The sequence below is a fragment of the Mizuhopecten yessoensis genome, unplaced genomic scaffold (genome assembly GCF_002113885.1).
Source record: "Mizuhopecten yessoensis strain PY_sf001 unplaced genomic scaffold, ASM211388v2 scaffold4839, whole genome shotgun sequence".
Taxonomy (NCBI): domain Eukaryota; kingdom Metazoa; phylum Mollusca; class Bivalvia; order Pectinida; family Pectinidae; genus Mizuhopecten; species Mizuhopecten yessoensis.
Window position 1 is genome coordinate 443,193 of NW_018405747.1, and position 17,027 is coordinate 460,219.

Below are 17,027 nucleotides of genomic sequence, written 5' to 3' on the forward strand. Positions count from 1 at the left end.
TAGACTACACACATGGAGGCACGTCCTTAAATGACCTTAGCTGTTAATAGGACATGAAACAAAACTAAACCTTATAACATATTTCAGTAAATGTTATGCTTAACGGAAAAGTATAAAATCTGGATTCAAACCACCGTATGTGTCAATGCTAACGTTTGTGCATATGTTACTATGATAAATTTAATATATATATGCTTTTTCTGCTCATTCGAACAAATATAACAATTGTCATCTGGATTCAACTTTGATAATTATTTTAATATATTGTGATATAGTTCAAAACAATTGAAATATGATACGATATTAATTTGGCATAGATCAAGTAACTGGAAAGTAAATAATAATACATTAATTATGTTAAAATTGATTATATAATCTATGAAAATAATCTATCATAACCTGTAATAAACTAACTCAGAAAATACAACGAAAATTCTCCATCCCGATTGTTTATCCAACATATCCTCTACTCCACTCGTACAAGCAGATCCTTTTGTACATTGACTGGCATAATTTTGACCTAACTTCGAAATGTTATTTCTCTATGATATATCTAATACCGCCTGCAAAATGTTAAAAACCAAGCAATGGTGTAGCCGTATCCAAAAACGAGAACACCACATTAGCTGTGATGGTAAGTCGAACCACTCAACAAGAACACAATACACCTGTATTTCATTTAGTACATGTACCAACAATCACCTGATATAAACTCCCGCGTGATTTCAGGAGCTTATCGCCCTGTATCAGCCCATAGGGTTAATGACGTCTAAGTAAATTGTCTGGTGTATCAATGTACTAATGTCGTATACTTATAGTAGTATTATTTGTTTTGCACTGGGTCGGGCCTATACACTCGTTATGGACTGTAGGAAGCATGGAACTTTTCTTTTGTGTAACAGTGTACAGGGTGTGCGCCTTGTTCTATCGTCGAATCAAATCGTGAACAATAGTATACTGGAGTGCTCAGAGCCGGATCACTATCACATATATAAACATTCCCTAGATCGCATGTGTATCGCCGCGGTTCTTCAAAATGTCACTGTATCGGCCGGCAAGGTAAGTGGGTTACACATATGTAAACTAGTCGTAAAAGAGGGTCAAAATAGTCAATTTGTTAATAATACTCTTTCGCGTGGTTATATACAAAGTGTTATCAATTATGTAATAGGATGGCGGGAAACATATGTGCAAATACATTTGTAGGCAAATGAAAAAGTAAAAATAACATAGGCGAATCAGAATGTATGAACTTTTTCATCATTTTATTGATATATAAATGTCTGCAATCATAACTATTTCAAACATTTCAACAAAATGTAATAGATATTTCTTTTATTAAATCGATTTCGTTGATAATGATATTGATCTAGAGCGGTATGTTTCTTCGTGTTTCTTCTAACTACCTAAATCCCAAAAACAATCTTATGACAAAAATTCCGAAATGTAACATCTCTAACGTGGGAACATATCCTCACTTTTGCAGTATCTTGTTTTCACCTGTGTTTCAATGTGAAATACTTTTGTTGTTTCGCCTAGATATTTTGATTAGATTTCTTCCAAATTTATATTGTGATTGATTCAAAAATATTTAACTGAATATAACCTTTGAATCGCTTTTTGAGGATTTTTTTGTTTGTTTTTGCATCTCACTTTTGATGAATTGTTACCTCCTTCTGTACTTGTTTCAGCTAAAATCAAATCCAATGTATTATATTATACTAGACATTTTTATTTGTGCTACCTGTAACGTATTTGTACCGTTTCTTCTGCTAATTGATTGTTAACTTCCGGGTATTTATTCAATACATATTCTCGACATAAGCTTAGTTCTCGCTATAGAAATATCCACGTTTGTTTACACATGTCTTGGGTCAAAATATGGAACACTGCTGTACTGTTTTCATGTTTATTTATAGGTAAGCATTGTTCCGGATTTAAATACCTTTTGATTACTTGTCTCAATAGCTGTATCATGCTAGTTCAATTTATGAATAGATGGCTAGTTACTTAGAAAATGTGCGCGTATTTAGGATATAGATATATGAAATAAAACGACAACTTCGATTTTCACATACTTGTATATCCGTGAGCTATACCATAATTCTTTGAAAATCACAAACGCTCTTTACGACTTGCATGTGTTTTTATATTTCGTTTGTTAAAAATGAAGAAGTTCGTTCCGTTTTTTCAGGATATTAAGAATAACAAATAACATTTTTATTTTCATTTTTTCCCCATTTTATCGATATTTAATTTGTAATGTAAAAATAAAACGAAGAACTGTCAAGTAATTTGGATAATCCTAAGAAAATGTATAATCAAAATAATTTCAAAGTGTCATTTTGTTTCGGAATCTATAAGATTGTTTTGCCTCTAGTTAGATAAGATTTCTTTTTCATATTCCAGTCGTTAAATTTGCCTATATATACATCATGCTAAAAATGAATTGCACATCTAGGACTCATCAGTTTATTTTTCGATTAATGTACCGTTCACATTAAATGAAGATGGAATTTAAATGTCTTCATCGAAGTTGGATGTAAGAATGGGCTTTTTAAAATGAATAACAAATTAAGAGAATACTGAATTAATAAAAACGAAACAATTAAACCCAAATCGATGACGCTAGAGCATAATAAAAACAAAAGCAAGATTACACGGTGACCCGTCTGAAAGTACAAGGAGAATGAGACCATGTGTTCCGGAAGAACAAGCGTCCTGTATTTTATCGATGACAAATGGCATTAAGACCTAGCGAGAGGTTAACATTTGGACCTTTTAAAAATAATCTATAGCAAACAGGAAATGTAACGACTTCCAATGGAAATGCTTACATAATATTATTTCTACGGAGGCAAAATTATTTAAAATGAGACCTGTCAAACGGTTTATCTACACTTTGTCATTTAGTTCAGGTAAATCAAATTCATTTATTCTTCAGATGTAATAAAATAACATAAATTTGGGAGAGAGTTGACTCATTGATAAACAAAGCCTTACAGGAAATATCAAATTCAAATCAAATTTACCAAATAACTGAGAAAGTTGTAATGATAGGAAGCTGTAATTTAAACCAATAATATAATGCAATTATCAACTTGTTTGTCTTTACTACATACAAAATGGCACATATGGAAAGAAAAAAATAAGATAAAATTTGATGATGAATATGAAGCTGCTGACTTCACACAACATATTTTGAAGTGTGATAAAACAAGAACTAAGGTTTACAATCAATGCAATTGAAAGCAATAAAAGATATCGACAATTGGGGAATAAGTTACAAGCGTATTTTTGTAATTGAAGTTGAAATCAATGTAAGATAAATTGAGTAGAAAGAAAGAAAATGAATAGGAGAAAAAAATGGACAGAGTGAAGAAGATGAGCGTACGAAATAGAGAGAGTCAGAGAATGGAGATGCTACATGTACTATGGTCAGGGATTAGGCCAGGCCCCATCCTTGTATTCCCTATTGTATTCGGGATAATAAACCATAAATTAGAAAGAAAGAAAGAAAGACCTAGCGAGAGCTAGGGAAGAAACAATGACACTACAAGGAACGCAAATTAGCATAATGAAAAGCGTCGTTATTTCACCTCGCAGGGATATATGATTTTCCAATGATACCATGATAGTGACCTTAAAACTAACCCCTAGTTTTCATCGGCATGTATCTTGAATCCAGAGCTGTCAATTTGTCCGTCAGTATTCGGTTTCTATCACGGAAAGCAGGTTGAATTTTAACACTCATTAAAATACCAAGCCTTTGATGTCATGAAAAATCCTGACACATTTATATATTATATTGTTATCTAAATGTTAAACTTAAGTGAATTCAGTAACAAAAATACATTTGACGGACAAATCTAAAATCAGAACTATTTCCTCGTTTGATTCTGTATTCTTTATTTTTCCGACTTTGTTTTCGTCCCATTGTGGTGAGGTTTGGCAAAGATAATTATCCTTCAACAAGATCTTGCGTTTCTTTTGATAATATCGTCATAAAAGCCAGTTTCTAATCTATTTAATCATAAGATAATCCGTAAAAACGATTTGATAGCAAAATTAAGATCGACGTCTATTACAGCTTTTATGCACTGATATCACAATAACAAAGCCAATATTATGATATAAATAGTACCGTTAAATACATAGAACAATTTCCAAGCTGTGTGCAAAATGTCCTCATATTTATTCATTTTCTTATGGATCATGGTCATATCAATGGAATGTTAATACAACAAATAAGACTTAGATTCAAACCTACAAAACAAGCTTTACAGTTCATTATAATAATTGAATAAATTGAAAAATATACTGTTAAAGGGACATCCCCGAGTGTACACAGGGCCGTAATGATAGATATCGTGTAAAATTGTGTACTTTAAAATATATATATAAAATTCCATGATAGGTGATCTAGATCTAATAACCAATGAAGTATTAAGAAGGATGCATTTATATATAATTTATAATTAAACGTTCAGAAAGAATGTATTGATTTCTAATAAAATAATTAGAAGGATGTATATATATATTAAACAGACCTGGTTACTCATTTTATAGCGGTAGAGCCAAAGCATAAATTCTTTTAAAATAACACATTCACATAGGTGTGAACTCCACGTTGAAGTTGGTTTATTTTTACAAGTCTACATATTGTGTTATAAACATTTATTACGAGACAATGTAACGACAAGGTTTAAGTAAGGTTATGTAAGCACATTGTTCCTACTCATGTTTTGAACTAATTATAGCTCTGTACCTCGGGAGATCTGTGGATCATTTTCAAACAATTCAAAATGAATACTTATTTTATAATTCGATAAAAGAATATATGTTGCTGTATTTTTTAATTAATCTCATTTACAAATTTAAGATTATGAACATGCAGGACTCTCAATTAGTATCACTTCTCAGAAAGATGACTCGGCAAAAATTGTTAAATAAGTAAAATACGATTAATATCTTCATAAAAAATCATTTTATTGTCAATTTTGTTAGATATTTCAAATCTTTACATCACTATCTAGATTTTATGATACCAACAACATCCAAAACACATTGAAAAAATATATGCGTTCCGGAAAAAATCGAATACACCAGCAATAGACAAAATGAAGACGCCAGTCGGGTAAAGGGGGTTGTGAGTTTAACTTATATATTTCACTCCATGAAACCGTGAACCTAGCTGACGAATAAGCTACGACCTGTGCAGGGCATAAGCAGAACCAATAGTGAGCACGTCGATAGTTATTTAATTCAAACAAATTTGAAGTCTTATTACTAGAACTTTGCATAATTGTATTGTCGGCAGCTAAACCCCAGACAACACATGATGTAAAGTTGTATATGTTTGGATGATAAAGACTATTAAACCTAAAACAATATTATTTTAACCCATTTATTTATATGTCCTTTGTAAGAAGGAAACAAAATGTGTCTATGTTAATATGATTATGTTGTTGTTTAATGCTGTAAGATTTTTCTTGTTGATTCTTAACAAAATGTATATCGGTAGATACTAAATCAAATGTAAGTCACGTGATAAAAATGTCTACTGTCATCGTGACATTCTTATGTGCTTCAACATACGTAGTTGCATATAATTATGCGTGATCTGTTTGTGGTCGACTCTGCCGGCGACTGTCATCTCCCGAGGTTGTGTTTAGTCTTATTGTAGCTGTAAGTAAAATCTGGCAGGGTTTGCATGAACAATTGGATTGATTATAACGTATCTGTTGAAGAAAAACGTTGTAAGTGTGCAACGTGACAAAGGGGTGTATTCTACACATAATTTCAACACTTCCTTCGGGCACGAAAATTGAATTCTTTAGACCTTTAATACAACTGATTATACCTAGTTGGACGACCCCTGAAAGTTTGGGGATGATATGCCTATTGTTTCCCACTGCTATCGTTAAAGACGGCAAGTAGGAACCCCTGCAGAATCGGGGGACTTGTATAAAACTAAAAATGTTTTGCTACCCCCATTGCAACATTTGGGGTCTTCATATATTACTCTCTGCTTTCTAACAACCTCTTCCTTTCTAGTGCCTTGCTTCATTCTACTTATAACTACTGTACCGTCCTTAGCTATATCTCACTTTTGTCTTTGATGTTGAACGCTCGCCAAGGTGGGGAAGGCAATTGGTTCGGGCCGATGGCCGGGACATACCAAATACCTGATGAAAATGGTAGTTGTTATTCCCTGCTTGAAGGTAATGGGAACAAACTGTTCACCAGTTGTCAGTATAATGTGACCGGGCGAGTACTGTGCCGAGTGCTTTCGGCATGGTATGTCAGTGAGGAAGCACTGTAAGTCGGCATCAGATCCGCGCTATCGCAAGGGGCAATTACACGAACATACCCTATTTCCGGCATAGATACATTGCACACATGGAGTAGCGTCCTTGTTTACCTTAGCTGTTAATTGGAAGTTAAACTCTAAATTAAATCAAACCCTGCTTAACAGTCAGCACATGGGATAATGGCAACAACTGGTTCACCCATTGTCAGTATCATGCGACCGGGCGGAATGCTGTGCTGGGTGCATTTGACATAGTATTTTATTCAGGCAGCACTTTAATGTCAACATAAGCTACACGCTGTCACAAGGAGGTAATACATCAACATAACATGCCTCAGGCACACATGCACGCATACCAAACACTCGTGGAGGCACGTCATTTAATGACCATAGCTGTTGACAGGACGTTAAACAAATACAAACAATCAATTTGTGTTGAGCGGTCGCCAAAGAGTGGTAGGAAATGGGTTCTGATATTTTCCGATCAGACTCCATTCCAAATTTTGAAATGTGTAAGATTCTTTTTGCACAAACAATTAAAGTAGAGAAGTTTATTGCGATGAAAAATAAATCTCTATTGCCCTTCCAAAATAAATGGGGTCCATTCGAACATTTTTCTAATAATAACGACCTTAATTAATTATTATTTTAAATATTACTGAGATTGCTTTTTTGTTTTTTAAAGAAGTTCTCTCCTTATTGATTTGAAATGATTGCTACCCTCGCATGCTCATTAGTGATGTATCCGGTGCCTAGCTAGCCAATCAGGGGGCTCCCTCCTTCCTGCCTCTTTTGTGTCATGCCTCAGTACATTTACCAAGTATTATATAGTATCTTTGTATATATAATGAATGGGAAAACTTCAAAACTTATGAATGAATAGATGAAATGAGTGAATGAGTGTAAACAAAGAAAGAATTAATGGAGATAATAAATGTATGAATGAATGTAAACAAGGAATAAATGTAAAAGGACGGATGTAATGAAAAGAAATGAATGAATGAATAAGTTAACAATTGAATGAATAATTAAACGACTGAATGAAAGAATGAATGAGAGCCCTCTTGCATGAGGATTTTTTTTGTAAGGATATTGAATCCAGGGCCCCAACCCTGGCAGTATTCCAAAAATGTTGTGGGGCAATAAAACAAACAAAAAAGGAAAAAGAAATGGGTTTTGTCCTTAGGGACGTAACATACCAACGTCCTCAAAATTGGTATTTGCTATTCTGTGCATAAAGTTCAGCATTTAGGGTTATTGCAACAACTAATATTGATATGCTCTTGTTTTTATACCATCTACAATATCAAAACAAGAATTATGGGATTGCAGTATACATGTATATAGTGGTATCAAGATAGGTGTGATATAAATCGCACGAACATAGCCGAATACATTCATTTGCATGAGTGCAACGTTCTGTATTAAAGATAAAAGGTTACATCAAGTTTATATTATTTCAATTGTAAAAATGTAATAAAATATCTAATATTTTCGCAGAAAAATTGCACGTGTACCATCGTCATTGATGTCACACACACGTAAAAGTTCAGCAGCGTCTGTTGTACAGCCTAATACAGCAAAATGCCCATTTGCCGCTGCTCTACCCATTCACGATCCAGATATTGCCTTCCCTTCCATGGCCAGCGACAGTGCTATCAAGCCTTTTGAGGAAATGCCTAGTCCAAGAGGCATTTATGGTATCCCCTATTTAGGAACAGCTCTACAACAATATCCATTCAGTAAGTCTTCTGTAAGGATCCATTCTGTGATATAATTGTCAATGTTGAAATGTTATTACATTATACTTCAACTTTTAGTATTTCTGAAGTAATATTTTACTAGAATTATTTGGTTTACGAAAAGTAATTGAGGTCTTTCAAATCGATATATCATCATAAGTGCTGCGTTGAAATTAACACGGAATAACGTGTTGTCAACTCTGTGTATCATTACAGCTAAGTACCGTACAGAACGTTTTGACGAGAGGGCGGAAGAATGGCGCAGGGAATTTGGCGATATTTGTAGAGTTCGATTGCCAAGCGAGTGGAACGTGTTCGTATTTGATCCCTGTGACGTTGAAACAACTTTTAGGGCCGACAGCAAGTACCCCTTCCGTCGGTCATTGCCGCTGTTTGATGTTTACAACAACAGCAGGAACAGAGAATCTACCATAGGAGAACGGTATGTTCTACAATGTGTGTCAATCTTTTATTTGTTTTTTTTTTATTGAAAAGCGTTGCACATTATTATATGACCCGCAGGTGGACCTTATGGTTTTGGGCGTTCCTAATGCGAAGTTCGGTTTTTTCAGAACATTATTTTCCTTTTTAAACACGAAAAGAATATTAATGTTAACCATCATGCCAAAACCATAATGCACGAACAACAAATAATTCCCCAATATCATTCGAAAAGACCAAGAAATGAAAAAAACGGTTGCGAGATAACACTAGTTACCAATTTTAGACGACGCCTGCTAGCATAACTTTATCTCGTTAATGATATATTTGTAATATGTTCCTTCTTTGTACGTTTTGATAAAAAAAAAATGCAATGACAATAGAATAGCACAGCCATCTGGCGTTGTTGCTGTTTGATCTCTTACATTTTACTAGGGAGTTATAGGTCCTTTCAATAACAAATGATAAAAATGCCGTGGTTCTCGGTACGGCATCTACACTGCGTAGGTTTATACAGTACTAGTTTTAGTTCATCGTATAGTCGTGCTGATTCTGTTTTACTTATTTTTTTAATACAGTAACGGCAAGAATTGGTGGGAGTTGAGGAGTCCAGCTCAGAAGGGCATCGGTCGGCCTAAAACCCTGTCAAAACTTTTACCCAAACTGAGTGTGGTAGCAGATGACTTTGTAAATAACTGTAGAGAGACAGGCAGACTCGAAAACCTTCCATACCCATTCTTTGAGTACGCATCAGAGGGTAAGATGATTATTAACATGTAACTAAAACGCTTTCGTTACTAATAGGTAATACTCATAACGGTGTTAGTATTAGTGTTATTCATTGAGCAATTTTCTTTTTCTTTCTTGAAAATCACTCGATTCTGACATTTAATCCTACGTTTTTTATACTTTGGTTTTGGTTAATGAACGTGTATTCAAATAATGTGATTAAATTAACTCCTTATCTTATCTGCCCTTTTATCTTGCAGGAGCAGGATTACTGTGCTTCAACAAAAGACTTGGTATCGTATCATCGCCAGGTTCACCAGTTAACAGAGAGTTTATGGAGTTTGTGGATAACTACTTTGACTACTTCGGAGAACAACTGCTAGCGCCAATTCACTGGTTCAAATGGTTCAGAACCCCTGGCTATCGCAAATTCGAAAATGCGTCTGATATTTTAATGAGGTGAACATAAAATATCTTTATTTATTAACTAAGACGAAATATTCATGTTCTCTGTTACCAGTGTTGAAATATAGAAAATATAGAAATGCATTATAAGCATGGCCATCCACGTTGGTGGTGATTTGTTTTGTCGGTGTTACATAAGGTTTTATCAATGCAATTGAAATGTATCCTTTTATCACAGTTACACAGACAAGCATACAGAAATAGCAGTAAAAAATCTAAAAAAAACACCGGACTCGAATGAATTCAACCTACTTCACTTCCTACTAACGACTCCGGGTATGACACCAGCTAAGGTATCGTCCCTAATCGTCGACGTTTTCCGGGGAGGTATTGATTCCGTAAGTCATTTTCATTTACATTGACATTTTTGGCTTGAACAGTATTGCAATAAATTCAATAACATGATTGACATCAACTCTTTTGTATCTGTTTTAAACATATATTTTTTTATTTAGCATTATGTTTGCATGGAAAACAGTAATATTGTATGATCACAGACACTGTACCAGTTAAATCAAGCACAAAAATGAATGGTGATAAAGGATCATTACTGCATTATTAAAAATATATATATACAAGAACACAATGACACAATGACATTGCCAATTTCCTAATCTGGCGTTTTCAACATTGTAACGCTTCAAAACAGAGCATATTTTAATACTTATGTATGTTACTTTCAGACGGCAAATGCAATGACCTTCATGCTTTATCACCTTGCAAAATATCCTGATATACAAGAAAAATTGTATGAGGAGTTAGCTCCACGGATACCGGCAGAAGGCCCTATTGGTCAGGATGGCTTCAAGGATCTGCATTACCTGAAGGCTTGTCTTAAGGAATCATTCAGGTGTTCAATCAATACCTCAGTAACAAATATGAATACTAATTACTATTTTGTTTTCAATAAATTACTCTTTTCTATCTACTTTCTCTTCCTGGTGGTGTTTTCCTTGGCGCCCGTTCTTACTTGACCCAGGGTGTTGTGAGTACGTTAAACCTCAAACAAACAAGAAAACCATCTGTGATATGAGACGCGGTAAACTAGTGGTAGGACGCCGGGCTTGTGACCGAAGGGTTGCGGGTTCGAGTCACGCCACGGCACTGTGTTGTTGTATCTTTGAGCAAGATACTCTACTCCGCTTGTTCCAGTCTACTCAGCTGTACATGAGTACTTGGCTGGGTAGTGCTAGAATTGTTGAATGCTAGCTGTGAGCGCCGAAATGGCAGCACCGACTGAATGCTCCCCAGGGAGTTTAGAAAGATATTGGCTGGTTGCAAAGGCCCTATAACCACGGATAATAATTTGTGAACTGCTTTGAGACGACCTAAGCGGTTGTGATAAAGCGGTATATAAGAACCTGGAATTATTATTATTAAAATATGAACAATATATCGATATATATATATATAAATTAAAAAAACTCAGAACTCACGCAAATATAGGTGTCATACCTTTATAGAAATTTAGAAATTAAACATTTGTATCTTTTTGTTCAGATTCGTTTATCCCGTGATCATGGGTACCCAGAGAGTGTTGGACAGAGATGTTGTGCTTTCTAACTACGCAGTTCCGGCGGGGGTATGTATACCATATATAGAATCTAGGGGGCAGGAAACACTCTTAGATATTAGTCCAACTTTCAAAATATCAATTGTATAACAAAAAGCAATACCGAGTTGGTAACATATTTCATGAACATGACGTTTTGATATTGCAATGGAGAATATTAAACATTGGTGCGCATTATCATATTCCATAGAAGTGGTATATATATAGATCATACGGATCACAAATATGGATACGAGAATAAAATGCTACACTGCACTTTACCAAGTGTTATTAGAGATTTGCACTTGTTATCTTCCTGTACATTTAAATATAAGCATGTCCTAAAGAGTCTTCATAGCTTGACTTAACGTGGTACTTTTGATATGTAAAGAAATGCCAAAATGACGTCATCCAAGACATTATACGTGTATGTTGAATTAGAAGTAAAAGATAAGTAGGTTGTGGGTAGTTAGCATGTCTCCTTCACAACATGTTGGTTCAATATCATATTCCAAGGAAGCGGTGACTACAGATCATACCTTTACAAATTTCGTCAAATGGTGTCTCATTAATCTAGGATTTAATTCAGCTTTTTATATCATACAGACTATATCGAGACACAAGTAAAAGAGTATCACAGCGTGTTTCGTTGTACCCAAGTAGGTTCGGGAAAGAATTAGCCTGCTGCATCTCATTGTAAGTAATTGCTGGAGATTTCGGGGTTTTCTCGCTGTCTTATGCTAAGCGAGCAGGGAAGAAAGCCTAAATGATATGCTGTCGATATAATAGCACTCATACGTCGGCATTAGACCTGGACTATTACAAGCAGACAATTTCAACATCATACCGCGCACACACAAACAAATACTAGTAAACAGACTAATTTATTGCATGCAAAATGGTCTGTATCACTATTACAGTAAGGTTACATGAACGGAAATGACACAAAAAACACCGATGCTTATCTTTATTTCTTTTCAGACAACAATCAATCTGTGTATAACTTCAATGTGCAAAAATGAAAAGTATTTCGCTAATCCGGACAAGTTCTTGCCTGAACGTTGGTTGAGGAGTAACCCATACCGGGAAAAATCCCATCCATTCGCACACATTCCATTTGGATACGGAACACGGAACTGTGTAGGACAGAGATTCGCGGAGCAGGAGATATACGTCAGTGTTTCTAAAGTGAGTTCGTTTTAACCATATACAGTATATAAAATATATTATCTAGATCCGGTTATGTCAGTCGAGGGTTAAGATTCTGTAACAAAATCCCAACCGCGGATGAATACATCGCAGTGTAAAATGTCCGCGAATTCCACGTAAAGGTGCCAGACAGATCGGACGAGATAGAAAATTTAGCATAGGGTATGACGTGGGATATCCCTGTCTGAGGTGCGAGAATATTTTAGTAGGTTACTGCGTTAGTTGCGTTACACTCGATATACTTGTTTGTTACGTTTTATACACTAGTTGTATACTTCGGAAACAAAAGCAATTTGTGTTGCACTGGTTATGCTAAGTGTTACATTGAAGACGATATCTAGCTGTGTTAAGCTCAGTATGCTTAATGTTTCGCGTAGAAGTTTTCTCCTCAATTCCCTAGATGATTTGCCGGAAAAAAATTCTAGCTGTGTTAATCTATATAATATGCTACAAAATGTGATGCATGCAACAGTTGTGTTATACTGTCTGTGGTAGATTATTTGTTATATGCAATGATTATTGATTTTCTACCAATATTATAGTCAAGGTATCTTACATACCTTGGACCAGTTAACTGCATCTACACCGCACGTGTCAGAGGTAGGGCTCGAGCAAAGGGTCATTAGTAATGTTGATCGAAAGGTCATTTGATAATGGAAACTATAGAGGATAAAAACAAGGCCAAATAATTTCACATTTTTCAGCTTTCAATAACAAATGTGAACGTCGGTAGGTCATGGCCTGGATATTGATTGGTCAATAGTATGAAATGCTTGACCTTTCCTTTTGCGTTGACCATGAGTGTACTTAATGACATGAAACATGTATACATATCAAGTTGATCGAATTTAGAAACTGATAAGAAGTATTCCTATCAATGACGCGTAAACATGTATCATTTGTTTGTTTGGCCATTCCTGTAATAGTACTTATTTTTTGGTGGGGTTTCAGCTTTATATAAATTAATTTTACTGACTCTCAACACGATATTTCACCATGCAACATCAGTTAACATGTATTTAGATCGTGTACCCATGTGCAACTATTTCAGGTGCTTATTCTTATGCACTTTTGTTGCAAACATGCTTACAGCTAGAAAGTTCACGAATTCGGCTATTTAGTGGAATAGTGATCCCGGGGCTGTATATATGTGTAAATCTTAACTCGGATACATTCATCGTTTCGAATTCCCGATTTCGACATATCGTGAGTCGATTGTACATTAACATTATGACAACTTGACCTTATGATATAAGTCACAACTCACTATTCTAGTCTTTCAGTATGTTATAGATAACGACAAATGTAGAATCATTTATTTTCGTGGGATAAAAAAATCGTGGTTTTCATTTACTAGCCTGTTTCAGGACATTATATTTCGCTGATATTTATTTTCCCCTATCATACCATATATATCTTTTCGTGGGGATTTAATTTCCTGGTTTTTTGCTATTCACGAAATAAACGAAATTTAATGTCCCATGAACATTCCTGATTTTATAGTAAAAACCATTTATACATGTAATCGATGACTATTCTATTGCTTTCTTTTTATATTACGCATTCATATATTTATAGTTTACTTAAAATGTTTTACCCTCAGTAAATTATGAATTATTTCTAGATATTCTTTCAATCATGTCTTTATACCGTGTCCTTCTTCTATCCCAATTTCTCTCTAAAACGTACAAAGACAAGGCCTGATAAGTTAACATATTAAAAAATTCAATAAAACGTTCACTCCGTGTTATGTTGTTGAATAATTTAGTACAAACGGTGTGGGTTTCTTAGCGAAGTAGTTTAATTGTCAAATCTTTTTGTGGTATAATTAAATACCCTAACAGTTTATAATATCTACATATCAAGTATATCATTATCACATTTTTATCTTCTCCCTACATATCCCCTAAATACGATACAGTGAGTCGGCAACTATTCCTTTTGTTCTGCCGTCCGTTTCTCGGTTCCTATATTTTGTCTGCCTACTAACCTCTCCAGCACATGCCGGTTATCCTGTAATCAATAATAAGTAGGTGGACTGTGTGCTAATATTGTATCCGTTACTACCATCAAGATAACTTGTCGGACGATGTAGCGCGTGTGACTGACAGGCCAGTAAACAATTAAAGTACACACTCATAGCTGATAGATATTTGTCAGGTCAGTGATTTAATGTATCCCTTCCTCACACTTTACTTATTTTATTTTCTCGTACAGCTTATTAAAAACATGAGAATCTTAACTGTTAACAAAACTAGGGCAAAATATGAGACAGAAAGGATGTCATGGAAACGTTAAGGGTAAAAAATACTAGTTTTTCGAAAGAATAAATGTTTTTTGCTTACCATAAAAATAGGTTTACTCATATAGCTCACCATACAATGTCAAACGATGTCTTTGTCTGTTTTGTTCGTCGGATGATCCTTTAAACTTCCCTTCCTTGAATTTTTTTTTTTTTTTTTTTATCTTATTTTGGTTTGAAGCATACATCGTGTAAATGAATACGATATTCTTTCAATAATGATTATGCTTTCAAGGATGCCATAAATTAAAAACAATAACAAATTGACGTAAACCACCCAGATCACACACAAATCGACGATTGTTGACATCAATGCAAAGAGGAAACGACAAAGTCCATGAAACTGTAGTGATTATGGTTGGTTTCTAATTGGATTTAATGTTCGATTATGAGTACATAACAAAAACAGTTTTCCGGGTTTTTTTTATATTTCAATTTCATAAAAAATAAGAATATTTTATCTGAACTCAGTATTTATTCTTTAAATGCAATGACCGTGTATGTTGGTTAAAAAAAATTGAAACGATTGTGTCAAGAATCCAACCATGACAGTCATAACTTAAGACATTTGATGTTCATAAACGATTCGTTTTAAAAGCAAGTAACCGAGTAAGATGATAGGGTTTTTTCGTACCGTTACTCGATCTTCAAGATTTTTATGACGGTGTGTATTAAAACATGCACCGTTACACATTCGTATAAAACAAATTACATTTAAGGAAATGACTTCTAAGCTATGGTAATTCATATATCCAAAATCGATAAAATGGAGTCAATGAATTTCCGTTAATAAGCGCGTGTAAGTTTGTAATATATTAGTTAGGCCAGACACAGATAAGTAAGCACCATTTATGCAGGAAAGAAATGTTAAATATACTAATAAGATGATGCATTTTTTTCCTTTCTATATTTTAGATTGTAAAAAACTTCAAGATATCCCTTCCGAAGGGTCAGGATGATGTGCAATTTGTCTACTCAACCTTCGCTACTCCTAAACATAAGTTCACACTGAATTTGAAGCCCCGATGAGCCGGCGATTGCAATGATAGATTGTCCAACCGTTCAGGAATTGCCTGTCACGAGAGATGCCGATGTCAGGTCAGGGATACCTTCAATAGGTGGTGTCTAAGGTGTTAGAACTGGAAACTGGACAGCGACCGTACTATTGATTATTGTAGTTATGTCAGTTGTTTGAATGATATTTACTGATGCGTTTTTGTGATAATTTGTATCTATTAGCGACGCTGACGTCAGTAGTAATATTGATCAACTGTGTGACGTGCCTAATCAGTGTACATGGAAGTGCTGTACTTTAAATGTGTGACGTACCGAATTAGCGTACTTGTAACAATTATACTTAACTGTGATCATTAACAAAATAGCGTCACTGTGATATGTAGCTTGAGAGTCACCTTCCTGAGTACACACGAGTAGTTCATGTCAAGTTCATGACGATACCATACTACATATGAAATGCTTGTATACTTTATACACGCTCACATGTAACTAGGGTGTATGATGTGTTGTGTACTGATATTCGCTCTCACAAGTTGGCCCGCATGGTGACGGGTAAAAAATGTGAAAATTGAAATTCAGCGAAAAATTCCCAGTGTTTGTTATACGCATGACAATTTATAACATATATGTTTCCTGTCTATCTGCGACTCGAACTCCCCGACACCATATATATCTAGCCGAGATGTATCCACACTTCTGACCGTCATACCAATACAAAATCCATCTACTGAGCTAGGCGATGTGTCGTGTACACTAGTGTAAGTCGATTGGAAGGTTTAAGATATGAACTACCTGTCGTAGTTGTACTTTGGTTTGATTTGTTTGACGTCCTTTTAATAGCTAATGTCAGTTAAGTACGTGCCTCCTTGCGTGTATGTGTGCCGGAGACAGGGTATGTCAGTGTACGTGCCTCCTTGCGTGTATGTGTGCCGGAGACAGGGTATGTTAGTGTACTTGCCTCCTTGTGATGACGCGGATCGGGTACCGACTTTATAGTGATATTTCACTGAAAAAACATGCCGAAAGCACCCATCACAAAACTCCGCCCGGTCACATTATACTGATAACGGTTGAACCAGTTGTTGCCATTATCCTAAATGCTGAACGTTAAGAAGGGAGTAACAACTACCATTTTGAAGGGCTTTGGAATGTACCGGCCTTGGAACAGAACCCTTTGCCTTCCTCACCTGGGCGAACGCTCAACATTAAAGCCAGCAGTAAGGTATTGCCAAGCAAGACGCTAGGAAATGAAAGGTA

General features: G+C 35.1%; 1 protein-coding gene across 1 annotated transcript; it reads left to right on the forward strand.

The window, feature by feature from the left end:
* Positions 1 to 935: 935 nt before the first annotated feature.
* On the forward strand, positions 936 to 17,027 carry LOC110449904 (probable cytochrome P450 CYP44). The gene is made up of 10 exons (XM_021497059.1): positions 936 to 1,059; positions 7,814 to 8,055; positions 8,272 to 8,497; positions 9,075 to 9,253; positions 9,486 to 9,684; positions 9,869 to 10,028; positions 10,374 to 10,540; positions 11,191 to 11,272; positions 12,224 to 12,430; positions 15,669 to 17,027. The coding sequence occupies exons 1-10, from the start codon at positions 1,037 to 1,039 to the stop codon at positions 15,780 to 15,782; spliced, it is 1,599 nt and encodes a 532-aa protein (XP_021352734.1). The 5' UTR covers positions 936 to 1,036; the 3' UTR covers positions 15,783 to 17,027.